Below are 17,201 nucleotides of genomic sequence, written 5' to 3'. Positions count from 1 at the left end.
TAAAATCATTTATCTATTAAATCAATTTATTATCTGAAAACATAAACAATAAAATATACAGTAATAGAAGAAAAACAATTAAGACTTTGAAGTGTTCAATGAGGATGAACGGGAAGAATTTATTTGACATTTCTTATACATTTGATGACGTATAAATTTCTTAAATTTTGGTTGTAATAAATTATTTTTATTGGCATTAAATGACGACTATTTTATAATAAAAAAAACTGTTCAATATTCTAAGACGTTTTTTGCAAATCTTCGGAACTTTCAATATTCCCACATCCAGCTTCAGCTCCACAGCAGCACGGTAAACAAAAACACACACTCCTCCACTCCGGGATTATGCAAATGAACGCCGCATAATCTCGGGAGTGTAATTTTAAAACCACGAGAATTTGTTTTGATAACATACGTGGCCCGAAGCGGAGTCATTGTTAAAGTTTGTCCGTAGCAAAAACCAGTAGCAAGTTTTCCTGTGAACAATCTGCGAAACGCTCCAACTTGCTTCACACAAGAGACTAACGGTGTTTGCGACTAGATAACAGGATAACAGTTCCTGGCTCGTGGAATAAGAGAGTTTCAGAAACTCCTCTCTCTCCGCTTGTGTTCGAGGTTATTTGATAAGTTAAACTCGTGGCGAAGTTGGTTTTGAACGTCACACATTTAAACGAAATTCATTTGGCCCGGTTCTTTCTCCATTATAATTCGGTTTGTTTGTGCCGATGGGATTAGCGGATTATTCTCACATAAATCCTATACGAAGGAGGGAGACCGTAAAGAAAACTGGAAGCAAATTAAAACCGTTAAGGAAAATTACGAACGTCGTAAATAAGACGAAGTGCTCTTTGATCTGGCCCGTTTTTAAAGGTAATTTTAAAAAAGGCGGCGAGCCCAAGCATATTGGACGGTCGTATAGGCCATACTGTTCCCAAGTTAATGTGCCGTCGCTAATGAGTGGAACGTACGTCGATTCTGGAGTGCCGGAGAGAGAGAGAGCTGAGAGCCAGCCAGACCGGAAACGGACTGATTCAATTATTTAACCCTCTCTTAAACAATAGGTGGCTGTGAAATGAACTGATCATTTTATAATGTTTGAATCCGGTAACGTGATTTGGAATTAATGGTCCGAGAGTGCCGTGATAAGCGGGCTGCAGTCGGCGATATTCGTCTCCGTACACCCCCGGACGCCCCGGGACGCCGCCGCCGCCAAACGCGACTATACTCTAAACATTTAAATGCATTTTTATTTGCGCAGATAAGAGCGCGGCTACAACGCCACCTTTTTGTTTTCTTCTACTCGATTTTTTCGTCTGGATGATAACTCCCCACTCGGGATGAGGGCCATATTTAAATATAATATGCTTTATTAAATGAGCCACGGTCTGATTTATGCGGAAGTGTGGAAGGTTTTTTCATTAGTCTAGATTTGAGTTATGGTCATTATGTTTTCTCATATACTTAACACCAAAAAAGCCTATTCAGACACTAACAAAGAAGTGTAAAACGTAGAAATCAAAGTCAAATTAGATTAATATGAATTGATAGATATGATCTACAAATAGATGGAAAGACTAGACCAATAGCTAGAAAGAGACAGAGGACTATTATACATGATAAACTTTATCAAAAATTAAGACAACAAATTAAATTTATCAACTAAAAACAATGTCAAAAATTAAGAAAGATAAAAGGAATGAAGAGAACAATTAAGAAAAAAATAAAAATACTGATAAAAACAGTCAATAGAAGGCCATAGAGAAATTTTATTGAAAAGAAAACATACTGGAACAAAGTTAGAAGATATAGAAGAATATATATAACACTGAAAATATTAACAACAAGAAAGGACAGAAGAGGTAAAGAAATAAAAACTAAATAAAAAGATTTTTCTTTAAAATTTTCTTACTAACTGAAAATAAAGGCAAAATCAAAGTTAAATGGAATAAAATGGAATAAAAACAACAAAAAATACAGACAAAATAAAACAGAAACCAATGAAACAAACAATTGAAGTGTAAAGAAAATTTTGATTTGAAGAAACACAAAAATGATGTCAAAAGTAGAAGAGACAGGAGAAATACAATAAAAGAAGAGAAAGAAGAATTCGGAAAACAAAGAAAAACAGAATTTCTTTAGAATTTTAAACCTTTTTGAAACATTATTTAATAACTAAAACAGAATTATTAAAATAAATAGAAATAAATAAAGAAATGAAAACAAAACTAAAAGAGAGTTTCTTTGAAACTTTTTTAATGACTGAAAATAAAGGCAAAAACCAAATTAATAAAGAAAAATAGGATAAAACAACAAAACAGAGAAAAAACAAAGTAATTATAATAAAAAAAAACAATCGAAACAAACAAAGGAAGAAATAATAATATAAAAAATCATCGGTAACAATCAAAGGAAGAACAAGGGGAATCTTGATTTAAAAGAAAACAATAATGGTGTCAAAAATAAAAGAGACGAATGAGATAAATATCATTGAGGAAAGACTATTATCAATGAAGAATCAGAAGAATTCAAAAAACATCAGAAAAAGAGAAGATTTTTATAACTTTAAGCCCCTTTGAAACATTATTTAATAGTGTAAACAGTATAATTGATAGAAAAGAGAAAAGCCAATGGAAGACCATAAATAAATTTGATTAGAAAGAAAATACACAAAAGTCATGAATGGTAGAAGATGTAGAAAAGTTAAATGCAACACTAGAAGTACTAACAACAAGAAAGGAACAGAAGATTTTAAGAAATAAAAACAAAACTAAAAGACAATTTTTTTAAAACCTTTTTAGTAACTGGAAATAAAAGTAAAAACTAAAGTTAAATAAGGAAAAACGGGATAAAACTACAAAAGAGAGAAAAAAAATATTAATATAAAAAAACATCTAAACAATCAAAAGAAGAACAAGGGGAATCTTGATTTAAAAGGAAACAAAAATGATGTCAAAAGTAAAAGAGACGAGAGAGATAAATATCATAGAGGAAAGACTATATCAATGAAGAGTCAGAAGAATTCAAAAAATATAAGAAATAGAGAAGATTTTTAGAACTTTAAACCCCTTTGAAATATTATTTAATAATGTAAACAGAGTAATTGATAGAAAAGAGAAAAGCCAATGGAAGACCATAAATAAATTTGATTAGAAAGAAAATACACAAAAGGCATGAATGATAGAAGATATAGAAAAGCTAAATGCAACACTAGATGTACTAACAAGAAGAAAGGGACTGAGGAGTTTAAGAAATAAAAACAAACCTAAAAGACAATTTCTTTAGAGCTTTCTTAATAACTGGAAATAAAGGTAAAAACCAAAGTTAAATAAAGACGAACAGGATAAGACCACAAAAGAGAGAAAAAACAAAATAATTATAATATTAAAAAATTATAGAAACACACAAAGGAAGAGCAAGAAGAATGTTGATTTGAAGGAAAACAAAAATGATGTCAGAAGTAGAAGAGACAGGGGAAATAAATACATCAGGATAATTCATAAAACAAAAGAAAAAGAAAATTTCTTTAAAAATTTGAAACAAACAATGATTTTTAGTTATAAATAAATAAATTAAATGAATTAATTAAAAATAAAGACACAAACAAAGACAGATTTGACTATAAGGAAAATTCACAAAATACATGAAAAGTAGAAGATATGTTAGAAGAACTAAATGCATCAATGAAGGACTGGGACAGAAAGGTTTAAAAAATAAAAGTAAAACAAAGGCAATTTCTTTTAAACTTTTTAACTAATTAAAAATGAAAACAAAAACTAAATATAAGAGAAAGATAAGATAAAAAAGTACAATTAAAACAAATATTGGAAGACTAAAGATAATCTTGTTTCGGAATAAAAGAAATACCAATTTTAGATATTATTTAATAATGTTTACGAAGTTTTAATTATCAGTGATTATCGATTATTATTTCTTTTCCAATTTCCTCCTGGGTGTTAAGAAACTTTATTCGGAAATAGGACTATAAAATCATTTATCTATCAAATCAATTTATTAACTGAAAACAAACTTGTAAAATAGTTATGGCCTTTGTTCAGTTATTGATCGGCCATATAACCCGTTGATCGTTTTCGAACCGGTGATGAAGTGGCGGCGCAATCAAACGAAATTGCCAAATATCAATCAGACTATGTATTTTTGACGACCGAACTATATAATCTACGACCATCAGTTTGATTTACGTCACTCTTTGCGATTGCCTTATTGAAAATAAAACTAAAAATATGTTGTTTTCTTTGTGACAAATATCGTACAATAACCACCATTACAATCGATCATCTCCTTGTTTTTCCCTCCGGCATTATCGAGGATTCCTGCAATAAATGCGACTGCCCTGAAGTCTGGACTTCAAACAATCGACAATGTTGACGTAATTGCAGTTTTAGTCCGTGACTTCAGGAAGCAAGGACAAAAACGTTTGATGCAAACCGGCCAACAACAATAAATAATCGGTAAAACTCATTCCGGCACACCAACGCAGGACATCGTTTCGGGATTTTCGGGGCCCGGCCGCGGCACGGGTCACTTGATATACGAGTGGTATTGAAAGGAAACCGGCTCATTAATTTAGAAGAGTACAATGGCGACAGGAAAGCACATGTTAAGTTTAGTTTGTTAATTACGACGTAGCGCACAATGGCGGGGTTTCCGCTCAAACCGTTACCGGAAATGTGCAGCTCGTTGTCCTGTTTCAGCCGTTCACGAACCTACCCCCCAAAACTCCGGCCGCCCGACGCCCCCGCCCTTCGGCCGACGCCGTCGACAGAACATCCTGCACGGGTTTAAAGTCCTCCATAGTGTTTTATACTTCGCCGTTCCAAGGACCACCTATGATTTTGTAAATAATTTTTTCTATTATTTCTATCCACTTCCTGTATGATACAACGGTACGTGGAGATTGGTGACCATACAAGGAGACCAGGTCAGGGTAGAAATCGGGCTACAACTCCTATCCAAGATTTTTTTTTTGAGACTTTTTACTGAGGCAAAGGTTGTGACCACAATAAGTGGCTTATATGTATTAACTGACAAAAAACAAATCCATTTTGTCTTTCTTTATAAAGAGAACAATGAAGAGAAAAGAGGAAACACTAGAGAAAATTAATTAAAAATAATGCATCAAAAGAAGACGTAAAATATATATATAAATAAGGGCAAAAACTCAAAATGAAGAAAGAATAAAGGATTAAATATAAAGATGAGAAAAGTCAAACTCACAAAAAAATAACCATCAAAACAAACTATGGAAGGTCAAAGAGAATCTTAACCCGAAGAAAAAGAAAAGAAAAAAGAAGTAGAATGAACTGAACAGATAAATACAATATCAAAGGGGCAGAAGATTTTAAAAACAGAAGAAAAAGACAATTTCTTTAGAAGTATCTTTAGGAGTTTAAGAAGTTACAACTACTAAGGATTGTTGGTTATAATTTCTTCCCCAATCTCATATTGTATCATGAAAAACTTTAATCGTACGTAGGAGTATAAAATGATTAATGAATTACATAAATTTATTAACTAAGAAAAAACATAGGTCTTTGTTTTTCATTATAAAGAGAAAATGAAGAAAAAAGGGAAAACAGTAGATGGAAGACTATAGAGGAAATTGATTGAAAATAATGCATCAAAAGTAGAAGTAAAAAAGATATGTGAATAAGGGTAAAAACCTAAGATGAAGAAAGAATAAAGGATTAAAAATAAAGATGAGAAAAGTCAAACTCACAAAAAAATAACCATCAAAACAAACTATGGAAGATCAAAGACAACCTTAACTCGAAGAAAAAGAAAAGAAGACAAAGGTAGAATGAACTGAACAGATAAATACAATAGCAAAGGGGCAGAAGACTTTAAAAACAGAAAAAAAAGATAATTTCTTTAGAAGTATCTTTAGAAGTTTAAGAAGTTACAACTAACAGGGATTGTTGGTTATAATTTCTTCACCAATCTCATATTGTATCATGACAAACTTTAATCGTACGCAGGAGTATAAAATGATTAATGAATTACATAAATTTATTAACTAAGAAAAAACATAGCTCTTTGTTTTTCATTATAAAGAGAAAATGAAGACAAAAGGGAAAACAGTAGATGGAAGACCGTAGAGGAAATTGATTGAAAATAATGCATCAAAAGTAAAAGATGTAAAAAAGATATGTAAATAAGGGTAAAAACCTAAGATGAAGAAAGAATAAAGGATTAAACATAAAGAAGAGAAAAGTCAAACTCTATGGAAGATCAAAGAGAACCTTAACTCGAAGAAAAAGAAAAGAAGACAAAGGTAGAATGAACTGAACAGATAAATACAATAGCAAAGGGGCAAAAGACTTTAAAAACAGAAGAAAAAGACAATTTCTTTAGAAGTATCTTTAGAAGTCTAAGAAGTTACAACTAACAAGGATTGTTGGTTATAATTTCATCACCAATCTCATATTGTATCATGACAAACTTTAATCGTACGTAGGAGTATAAAATGATTAATGAATTACATAAATTTATTAACTAAGAAAAAACATAGCTCTTCGTTTTTCATTATAAAGAAAAAAATGAAGAGAAAAAGGAAAACAGTAGATGGAAGACCGTAAAGGAAATTGATTGAAAATAATGCATCAAAAGTAAAAGATGTAAAAAAGATATGTAAATAAGGGTAAAAACCTAAGATGAAGAAAGAATAAAGGATTAAAAATAAAGAAGAGGAAAGTCAAACTCACAAAAAATTAACCATCAAAACAAACTATGGAAGGCCAAAGAGAATCTTAAGTCGAAGGAAAAGAAAAGTCCTCCATCATGTTATATACTACAAGAAGTTACATTCTCTATAGATGAATCTAGATTTTGTCCGAAGACCACCTTATTTGTTGGTGGCACAATTATGGGGTGGGGAGGCATTTTTAATTTTTAATAAAATCAAATAAAAACAATTTGGTTTAATATGTATATTAATGTAATGTATAGCGTACAAGTAATTTTTAAAAAACTCTAATAATATAAATTAATTTCGCTTCAAATGACCAAATACCATAGTATTTTACTCTTTATAATTAATAGTGCCATATTATTGAATTACATAATTTCGTTACCATAGAATAATATATCCCCCGTATCTTGCTCAGTAAAACACTGGCTACAATAGCAATGCTATTAATGTAATTTAGAAATATCCAAATAAAACTCCTCGTTTCCTGAGGAACTGCAACTTGATTGCCTATCTTTGCCTTCTCTTCGTCATGTTGTTTCTCCCGTATTATCATTTCCAATTGTTTCAATTTATGCCTGTGCCTTTGGGCCAGTTCCAACTTAATTTTCCACTGGAATTTTGCGATTAGATTGACAACATTTTCGGCACACCTCAGACACTGTCTGAGATCCAGACAAGGTCCGGCGATCAACGCGACAGTCGGTAACAGTGGATTATCTCGTAAGTTCAGCCATATAAGTTGTTTCAAGTTGCGAAAGCTCTGAGGCAGATGTTCCAGTTTGTTCTGGCGCAAATTTAAATACTTGAGCTTGACCAGATCGCCAAAGTTGTCGGGCAATTCGGTCAGCTTGTTCTGGCCCAGGTCCATCGCCCTGATGGTGATCAGTGTGGAGAACGACGGCGGCAAATGGGATATGCCGTTGCTCGACAGGTCCAGAACGTAGGATTTTCGTAAGATTTCGATGTGTTCGTCGCGCACCTCGCTCAAACCCGACACACGCAAATCCTTTTTGCCGTTGGTGATCATTTTCTTGATAATCAGATGCTTCGCGGCCATGTTACGAAATTAATTTTGATTTTTAAATGAGATGGGTACTGAGAAATGTCACTTCGAAATGGCATTACTGTTTGTAGTAAGTCAGATGTCTCTACTAGTAACCAACAATTTTTATTTTTCTATTAATTTTTTGTATTCCAAACTTTCCTGATGGTTTTTTAGTCTCCAAAATATACACTCTTCCAAAAAATCAATAATAATTCATTATTATTATTAATATTTTGTGAAAATGTCCACACTCTTTGTATATTTATTTAAAAATAGGTTTTTATTTACAATTGTTACAAAAAATCTTTTTCTAAAAAAATTAAAAATTAACAAAAATTTGAACTTAATATAGGGTAATATATATTTTTAATTTTTAAAATAAATGATAAATAAATATTTTCTTAATTTTAAATTATTTAAAATATTTTTATATTATAAAAGAAAGTATTTTCAATATTAAATATTTTATAATAAATCTTTTAAATAAATATTTAAATATGTTTAAAAACTTTATTATAAGTATTAATTAATTATTATTATAAAAGAAAATATTTTTTAATATGAATTTATATATGTTAAACTATATAAATTATTTTTAATATTTAAAATAACTAATAAATAAATGTTGCATTTTTTTTAATTTTTAGCAAAATAAAACTTAAATTATTTTTAGTATTTAATAAATTAAAATAAATTTTAAGTTTTCTTTTAATTTATTATTCAAAAATTGAATATTCATATATAAATATTGTGTAAAATTTAATGAATTTTGTGTAATAAATAATTTTATTTATTTAATATTAATTTTATACATTTATAACTGATTATTAAATATTTTAATTTTAAGTTTTTTATATTTATTTTAAACAAAAATATTTAAAAAATTTTTAAATTATAAAAATGAATATTTTTAATATTTAATATTTTATATTAAATATTTTTAATGTAAATTTAAATGTGTTTAAAAACTTATATAAATTATTTTTAATGTTTAAAATTAAATAATATATATTGTACTTTTTCATAATTTTTGGCAATATAAAAAATAAATTATTTCTAATATTTAATAAATTGAAGTTAATTTTAATTTTTTTATAATTCAAAAATTTCCCTGAAAAAATATTTTTAGGATTTTTTTAATATAAATTTAAAAATGTTTAAAAACTTACTTTACTTTTTTCTTAATTTTTAACTATTTTTTTTTTTTTAATTTTTACTAAATTAAAATAAATTTTATATTTCTACTTTTTTATTCAAAAGTTCATAATACTTCAAATTTTAGTTTTGACTTAAATAATTAGTTTTTTTAATATAAATTTATAAATGTTAGATAAATTATTTTTAAAATAAATAAATAAACAATAAATATGGAACTTTTACATAATTTTTGGCAAAATAAAAAGTAAATAATTTCTAATATTTAATAAATTAAAGTAAATTTCAATTTTTTTATAATTTATTATTTAAAAAATCAATTTTCACACATAAATATTATGTTAAATATAATTTTGTTATTAATAATTAATAATTTTATTTATTGAATATTAATTATATTTATTTATAACTGTTATTAAATATTTTGAATTTTTTAATATAAATGAAAATATATTTAAAAACTTACTTTAATTTTTCTTAATTTTTTTCTAAAATTTACTAAATTAAAATAAATTTTGTTTTCATAATTCTACTTAAATATTTCGATGATTATTTTTATATTTTCTTAATGAATGATTTTCTATTATTTTGATATTAATATTACAAATATAAATTCAACTAATTCAAATTTAAGGGGAACAATTTACGGTGAACATTAAAATTTATTAGCCCCCGAATAATAACCTTAAAAATCCGATTTAGGATTTAATGAAACAAAGGCTTATCATCGGTATCTGACTTCGGTGTTTTATATGGCGCATAAACCGACGTTTAAGGGGGGACATTGGTGTGGGGGTGATTAGCAGATTATCTCAAACCGAAACCCAAAAGAAAACCGATAACGGCTAATACCAATTTATTTCACTAATCGCCAAACATTTTTTTTAACCTCCGTTTGTTTGTTTGTTTGTGTTACAATTCACGCACTGTTACTTAATTATTGACCGAAGAAAACAGTGATTTTAATGGTTTTTTTCAAGTGCGAGGTGGGAAGTTGTTGCGGGTGAAGCTGGGCCAAGCTTTGTCGCCACGTCACACCCTTTTCCGGCCGCCTGTTCGCGCTAATAAATCAGTAATTACACTTATCTAATCTTCTTGTTCCAATGCGTTCATTCCGGATTTTCATTCGGATTCAATTTACGGATTTAATCTCGTTTTAAAATCTATATTATATTCATATTTGGCACAAATACTAAAACCGCCGATGATACCTATTAAAACAATCATCAATTCGATTGGAAGATTAAATGTGCGGCGGCGGACGATAATAGTCTTTATTGGTGGAATTTAAAAAAAAAAAACAACCAGAACGGACAGTTCTGCAATGTTATAAACTAACTGATAATGGGATCGTATTTGTTTTTACTGCTGGATTTTTATAGGTTTTTGAGCAGAACGGGGTTTTATTATTATTTTTCTCTGGCCTTTTTTTTGTATGAATACGTCATAAATCTTCCCGATAAAAAATTCAATTAAAAATGTATTTTTTATGGTGTTTTTATAAAAATATATTCCGGAATTATACGTACAAACGTATCCGCTATAACTAGATTAAAAAAAATCAAAATGTGCGGTGTGGTGCCACAAAAATAGCACAAAAATTTAAAATCATTTTGTAAAAGATTTTTTATAAAAGGATTTAATTCAAATTTTGTTTAGTGGGTTTAAAAAATATATTTCATTATTCTTCAATATTTATAAAATAATACATCTTAATTCCTGTACATTTGGAAATAGTTATTAATAATTTTATTAATTTTTTAAAATTTATATCATTCAAACATAAAATATTCTCTTCTACTTATTGAATATTATTAATTTATAATTTATTATTAAATAATTAAAATTTTCAAAATTAAATATTGTATAAAATAGAGTTTAGTAATTAATAATTTTAATAATTTTTTCTGTTTAAATCAATCAGACATAAAATATTTTCTTCTATTTAATAAATATTTTTAATAATAACTTATTTTTAAATAATTTAATTTTTTAAATGCAAATAGTGACTAAAATAGTTATTAATAATTAATAATTAATAATTTTATTAATTTTTAAAATTTATATCAAACATACAATATTCTCTTCTATTTATTGAATATTATTTATTTATAATTTATTATTAAATATTTAAAATTTTCGAAATTAAATATATATATATATATATATATATATATATATATATATATATATATATATATATATATATATATATATACATATATATATATATATATATATATATATATATACATATGGTAAAATTGTGTTCATTAATTAATAATTTTAATAATTTTTTCTGTTTAATTCAATCTGACAAAATATTTTCTACTGTTTAATAAATATTTTTTTTAATAACTTATTTTTTAATAATTTAAAATTTATGTCAATCAAACAAAAAATATTCTCTTCTATTTATTGAATATTATTTATTTTAATTCATATTTCATATTATTTATTTTAATTCATATTTAAAATTTTTAAAAATAAGTATTTGGTAAAATAGACGTTAGTGATTAATAATTTTAATATTTTTTTGTGTTTAAATCAATCAGACATAAAATATTTTTCTCTATTTAATAAATATTTTTTATTAATAACTTATTTTTAAATATTTGAAATTTTTAAAAGTAATAGTGAGTAAAGTAGTAATTAATAATTAATAATTTTAATAAATTTTTAATTTGTATCAATCCAACATAAAATATTCTCATCTATTTATTTAATATTATTTATTTACAAATTATTATTAAATATTTAAAATTTTTAAAAATAAATATTGTGTAAAACAGAGCTTAGTAATTAATAATTTTAAAACTTTTTTTGTATACATCAATTAGACATAAAATATTTTCTTTTTTTAATGAATATTTTTATTTATAATATTTTTAATTTTTTTTAATTTTTAGAAGTAAATAGTAAGTAAAATTGTAATTAATAATTAATAATTTCTTTAATTTTTATCATAAAATATTTTATTTTTTAATAATTTTATTAATTTTTAAAATTTGTATCAACCAAATTCTTTTCCGTTTATTGAATATTAGTTATTTTTAATTCATTATCTAATATTTAAAATTTTTAAAAATAAATATTGTGTAAAATAGAGCTTGATAATTAATAATTTTTATAATTTTTTCTGTTTTTTTCAAACTTAAAATATTTGCTTCTATTTAATAAATATTTTATTAATAATCTATTTTTATTTTATTTAAATTTTTAAAAGCAAGTAGTGAGTAAAATAGTTATTAATAATTAATAATTTTATTAATTTTTAAAATTTGAATCTCTCTTATTGAATATTATATATTTATAATTTATTATTAAATATTTAAAATTAGTAACTAATAATTTTAACAATTTTTTAATGTTTAAATCAGACATAAAATATATTCTTCTATTTAATAAATATTTTTTTAATAACTTATTTTTAAATAACTAAATTTTTAAAAGTAAATAGTGAGTAAAATAGTTAATAACAATTATTAATTTTATGGATTTTTAAAATTTACATCAATCAAACACAAAATATTCTCTTCTGTTTATTGAATTTTATTTATTTATAGTTTATTATTAAATAACCTAAAAACCTAATCTAACCTAACTTATTTAAAACTTAAACAACAATTTAAATTTTTAAAAAATTCTCTTCAACGTCAACCGTTTCTCAATTGGTAAACGACATGTTTCTAATCGTAACAGACGTAATTGTAGATTTATCATCGTAACCGGACCTCTTCAGACTTAACCACATTATCCCACTAAATCTAACATACAGAAAGCGACACTTTACGGTCACGGCATCGTTAATCAAATTTATATCAGTCGCACGACGTCCAAATCTTAACGTCTCTATAAACTAATTTGCAGAAATCTGTTGTGTACCATTAAAGAGCAATGAGCTATGAACGATCCGCTAACAAGTAACGTCGAACAAATAACGCAGTCACGTGCCGCTGCGTGACCAATACGTAAGCCATTCAACGTTATCAGCCATCCAATGGGAATCGATTCGTCTCGCCTTGTAAGAGCGGTCCGTTCGAATGTACCGTGAAACGAGATTACATGGGAGTCCCGGGGAATGCCGGGCCAAATATAGATGTTTGGGGAAGTCGCGGGGACCGGTTGACATGGGAACGTGTTCCGGCGTGCAAAAACAAGAAAACAACAGGGCATATGCGTTGGTGATCGGCGTGACGTTGCGGCTGACAAGTTTTTTAAATGGATTTCATGGGAATGTTGGGCATTAACTGTCTACCAACATTTAAATCGATAATTAATAATTTTTAATGTGTAAATCAATCAATCATATTTTCTTATTTATTATCCTTAAGTGACTTATAATAAATATTTAAAATTTTTAAAAATAAAATTTGAATAATAAAATTTTAATTTTTATATATGTTTAATTAAATTAATTAAATATAAAATATTTTTTTCTATTTATTGAATATTATTTATTTATAGTTTATTATTAAATATTTAATATTTTTAAAATAATGTCTAAAACTGAGCTAGTTTTATATTTAATCAATCAGACATAAAATATTTTCTTTATTTATTGATTATTGTTTATTAATAATTTTTAAATATTTTTAATTTTTAAAAGTAGTAGTGAGTAAAGTGGTAATAATTAATAATTTTTTGTATCAATCAAACATAAAATATTCTCTTTTATTCATTTAATATTACCTACTTACAAGCGATTATTAAATATTTAAAATTTTAAAAAATAAATATTGTGTTAAACTGAGCTTAGTAATTCATAATTTTAATAACATTTTAGTTTACATCAATTAGGCATAAAATATTTTCTTCCTTTTGGTCAATATTTTTATTTATAGCTAAAATTTTTAAAAGTAAGTAGTAAGTAAAATATTAATTAATAATTAATAATTTAATAATAATAATTTTTTTGTTAAAATCAATCAGACATAAAATATTTTAATTAATAACTTATTTTTAAATAATTTAATTTTTAAAAGTAAATAAATTCGTTATAATTATTAATTTTATTAATTTTTAAAATTTGTATGAGAAACATAAAATATTCTCTTCTATTTATTGAATATTATTTATTTTTAATTCATTATCAAATATTCAACCCTTTTAAAAATAAATAATATTTTTTATTAACAAGTTAATTTCAAATAATTTAAATTTTTAAAAGTAAATAGGGACTAAAATTGTTATTAATTAATAATTTTTTTAATTTTTAAAATTTATATCAATTAAACAAAAAATATTCTCTTCTATTTATATAATTTGATTTATTTTTAATTCAGTAACAAATTTAAAATTTTTAAAAATAAATATTTTGTAAAATAGAGTTTAGTAATTAATAATTTTAATCATTTTTTATGTTTAATCAGACATAACATATTTTCTTTTAATTAAAAAATATATTTTTTAATAAATTATTTTCAAATTTTTATTAATAACTTATTTTTAAATTTTTAAAAGTAAATAGGAAACAAAATAATTATTAATAATTAACAATTTTATTAATGTTTAAAATTTGTGTTAATAAGATAAAATATCCTCTTCTTATTTATTTTTTATTCATTATCAAATATTTAAAATTTTTAAAAATAAATATTGTATAAAATAGAGCTTAGTAACTAATAATTTTAGTAATTTTTTCTATTTAAATCAGACAATATATAATATAATTAATAATTTTTTTCAAATAATTTAAATTTTTAAAAATAAATAGTAAGTAAAGTAGTTAATAATTAATAATTTTAATAATTTTTTGTGTTTAAATCAGACAGTATATATTTTTTTTAATAAACATTTTTTTATTAATAATTTATTTTTAAATAATTTAAATTTTTATAAATAAATAGTGAGTAAAAGTAAAAAGTAAAATTTGTATCAATTAAATATAGAAATATTCTATTCTTCTATTTATTGAATTTTATTTATTTATAATTACATATGTAACATTTTTAAAAATAAATGTGTAAAATAGAGCTTATTAATTAATAATTTTAATAATTTTTATATTTAAATCAATCAAACAAAATGTTTTGTTTTATTTAATGATTATTTTTTATTAATAACTTGAAAGTGAATAAAATAGTTATTAATGATAATAATTTTTTAAATATCTATCAAATAATTAAAATATTCTCTTCTATTTATTTATTATTTATTACTAAAATTTAAATTTTATAAAATAATTTAAAAAATTTTCTTTATATAAATTAATTTGTTTTATAATTTATATTTGTCTGATTGAATTTGAATTTTAATATCAAATTAGGTAAAATGTAATTAATAATTAATAATTTTAATAAGCATATGTATTAAATATTATTTGAAACTAATTCTTAAATATTTTTCATTTTAAAATATAAATATTTTGTAAAATGTGGTAAATTATAATTCTAAATATACATTATAAATATTTTCTCGTAAATCTAACTTATTTGTATAAAGTTTTTAACACTGAAAATATAAATAATTAAAAACATAACAAAAATTTTGAATTATAATTTTTATTTAACTTGATAAAACAATAATATTGCACAATTTTTAATAACATAATCAACAAATAAATATCTACAGATACACAATATACATATTTACAAAAATCTTCACATTTTTCGACTAGACAATTCATTTAAAATCATTATTGCTATCATACATTATGTGTTACCATATCGATACACAAATACTTACAATTAATATATACAAAAAAATCTGATATACTCGAAATACATTATTTATACATAAATCAATTATTTTTTACTGGTCAAATTCCCATCCTCCTCCTTGTCCTGATGCGCCGTCATGTGCCTGGTCAGATGGTGCCGTTCCCTGAACGACTCGGCACAAACCGGACACTTGAGCTTCTCCTCCCTCCGTCTCTTGTTCATGTCGGTCGCCTCGTTCTTGTGATGCGACCGCATGTGGTACACCAGATCGGACGTCATCCTGAACGAGATGTTACACTTGGCGCAAACATTCTGAGCGGGCAGCGACAGGGCGGCCAGCGAGGGCGGCAGCAGGCTCGTCAGGATCGCGGCGGCTGGATTCGATGGGAACTTGAGGTCCGGTTGGGCGATCTTCAGCATTTCTTGGTTGGGGAACTGCTGGTAGTTGTAAGCTAGTTCAGGTCGGTAGGCCGGACGCATTTTGGGGAAGTTGGGCTGGATTAGCTCGGCCGTTTTGCCCAGGAATGGATTGTCGGTGGCGGGAGAGAAGTTTTCTTGCAGGAAACTATTCTGATATGCGCTGAACTGGTGGTTTTTGAAGATTTGAGTTGGTGACAACATATTAGTTGAGAAGTTTTGGTAGTTGCGGTTGATGATTGGTGGTGATGGGCTCAGAGAGTTTTGATAGCTGAGATCCGGGCTGATTGACAAGTTGGGCGACAATCTGGAGTCTTTAGAAGCTAAATTTACCTTAGTGAAGGCGCTTTTTTGCTCCGAAGACGATGATAAGCTCTTACACCTTAAGTCCTCCAAGTTTCTGGCCTTAATTAAGTTGGGGTCGTCGAAAATCTGTTGCTTCTGGGTGTAGAACTTCTGACCTGCAGGAATCTTGTAGTCTCTCGGCAAGTCCTCGATCTCAATCTCCTCGTCTTCGTCGTTGTTATTGAAACACACATCAACGTCACTCTCGTAGTTTTTGGCTATTTTGTTCTGTTTCTGTTTGAGCTTCTCATCGGGCAACATGAGGAATGCAACATCGAACGGCCGCTTTTTACTTGCCGTTATCTGGGCGGTATCGTCGCACTGCATTTCACTTTTTACTTCGACCTTCCTGCTTACGTCCATCGTTGATCACACAATCACACAGTCACACTAGCAGGAGTGGCAGTCTTCGTCGTCCTCAACGTCCGACGACACAATACATAATGCTGCGAAAAACATACACCGGCCAGATTTTACAACCTACCCCTTCAAGCAGCTGTAACGAAAATCTATCCCACCCTTACGTAAAAAAGAGACGACACCACGGCCGTGGGGGTGGGTGCGAGAGGGATGGACGGCGCGCATTTAGAAAACCGTATTTCGTTCGGCTGCTAAAACCTTCCTATAGGGGTGAACGTAAGTTTTGGGGAACGTACAGACCAATAGTGTTTTAGAGATGGGCGGGGCCATGAAATACGTTCATCCAATACGGTTTTCAATGTCTGCGGGGTTAGAATGTGAATGCCGTTTTCCGAATCAGGTTTAAAATGTATTTAGGATGGACAGATTGTATGTTAATGCGAATCGCTACGGTTTTTTAATGATGGATTTTGATTTGTGGATTACTTAAGACGGTTCTTTTATTTTA

General features: G+C 26.6%; 2 protein-coding genes across 2 annotated transcripts; both read right to left on the bottom strand.

Annotated features, from left to right (window-relative positions):
* Positions 1-7,052: 7,052 nt before the first annotated feature.
* LOC109603087 (leucine-rich repeat-containing protein 59-like) lies at positions 7,053-7,766 on the bottom strand. The gene has a single exon (XM_020019544.2). It carries the CDS (start codon positions 7,764-7,766, stop codon positions 7,053-7,055), a length of 714 nt encoding a protein of 237 aa, XP_019875103.1.
* A 7,803-nt stretch (positions 7,767-15,569) lies between these two features.
* Positions 15,570-16,745, bottom strand: LOC109603084 (uncharacterized). The gene has a single exon (XM_049965837.1). The coding sequence runs from the start codon at positions 16,694-16,696 to the stop codon at positions 15,656-15,658; it is 1,041 nt and encodes a 346-aa protein (XP_049821794.1). The 5' UTR covers positions 16,697-16,745; the 3' UTR covers positions 15,570-15,655.
* Between the last annotated feature and the right edge of the window lie 456 nt (positions 16,746-17,201).

This window comes from Aethina tumida, chromosome 4, assembly GCF_024364675.1.
Source record: "Aethina tumida isolate Nest 87 chromosome 4, icAetTumi1.1, whole genome shotgun sequence".
Taxonomy (NCBI): Eukaryota; Metazoa; Arthropoda; class Insecta; order Coleoptera; family Nitidulidae; genus Aethina; species Aethina tumida.
Note: the sequence above shows the minus strand (reverse complement) of the source record. Positions and strands in the feature narration are given on the sequence as shown.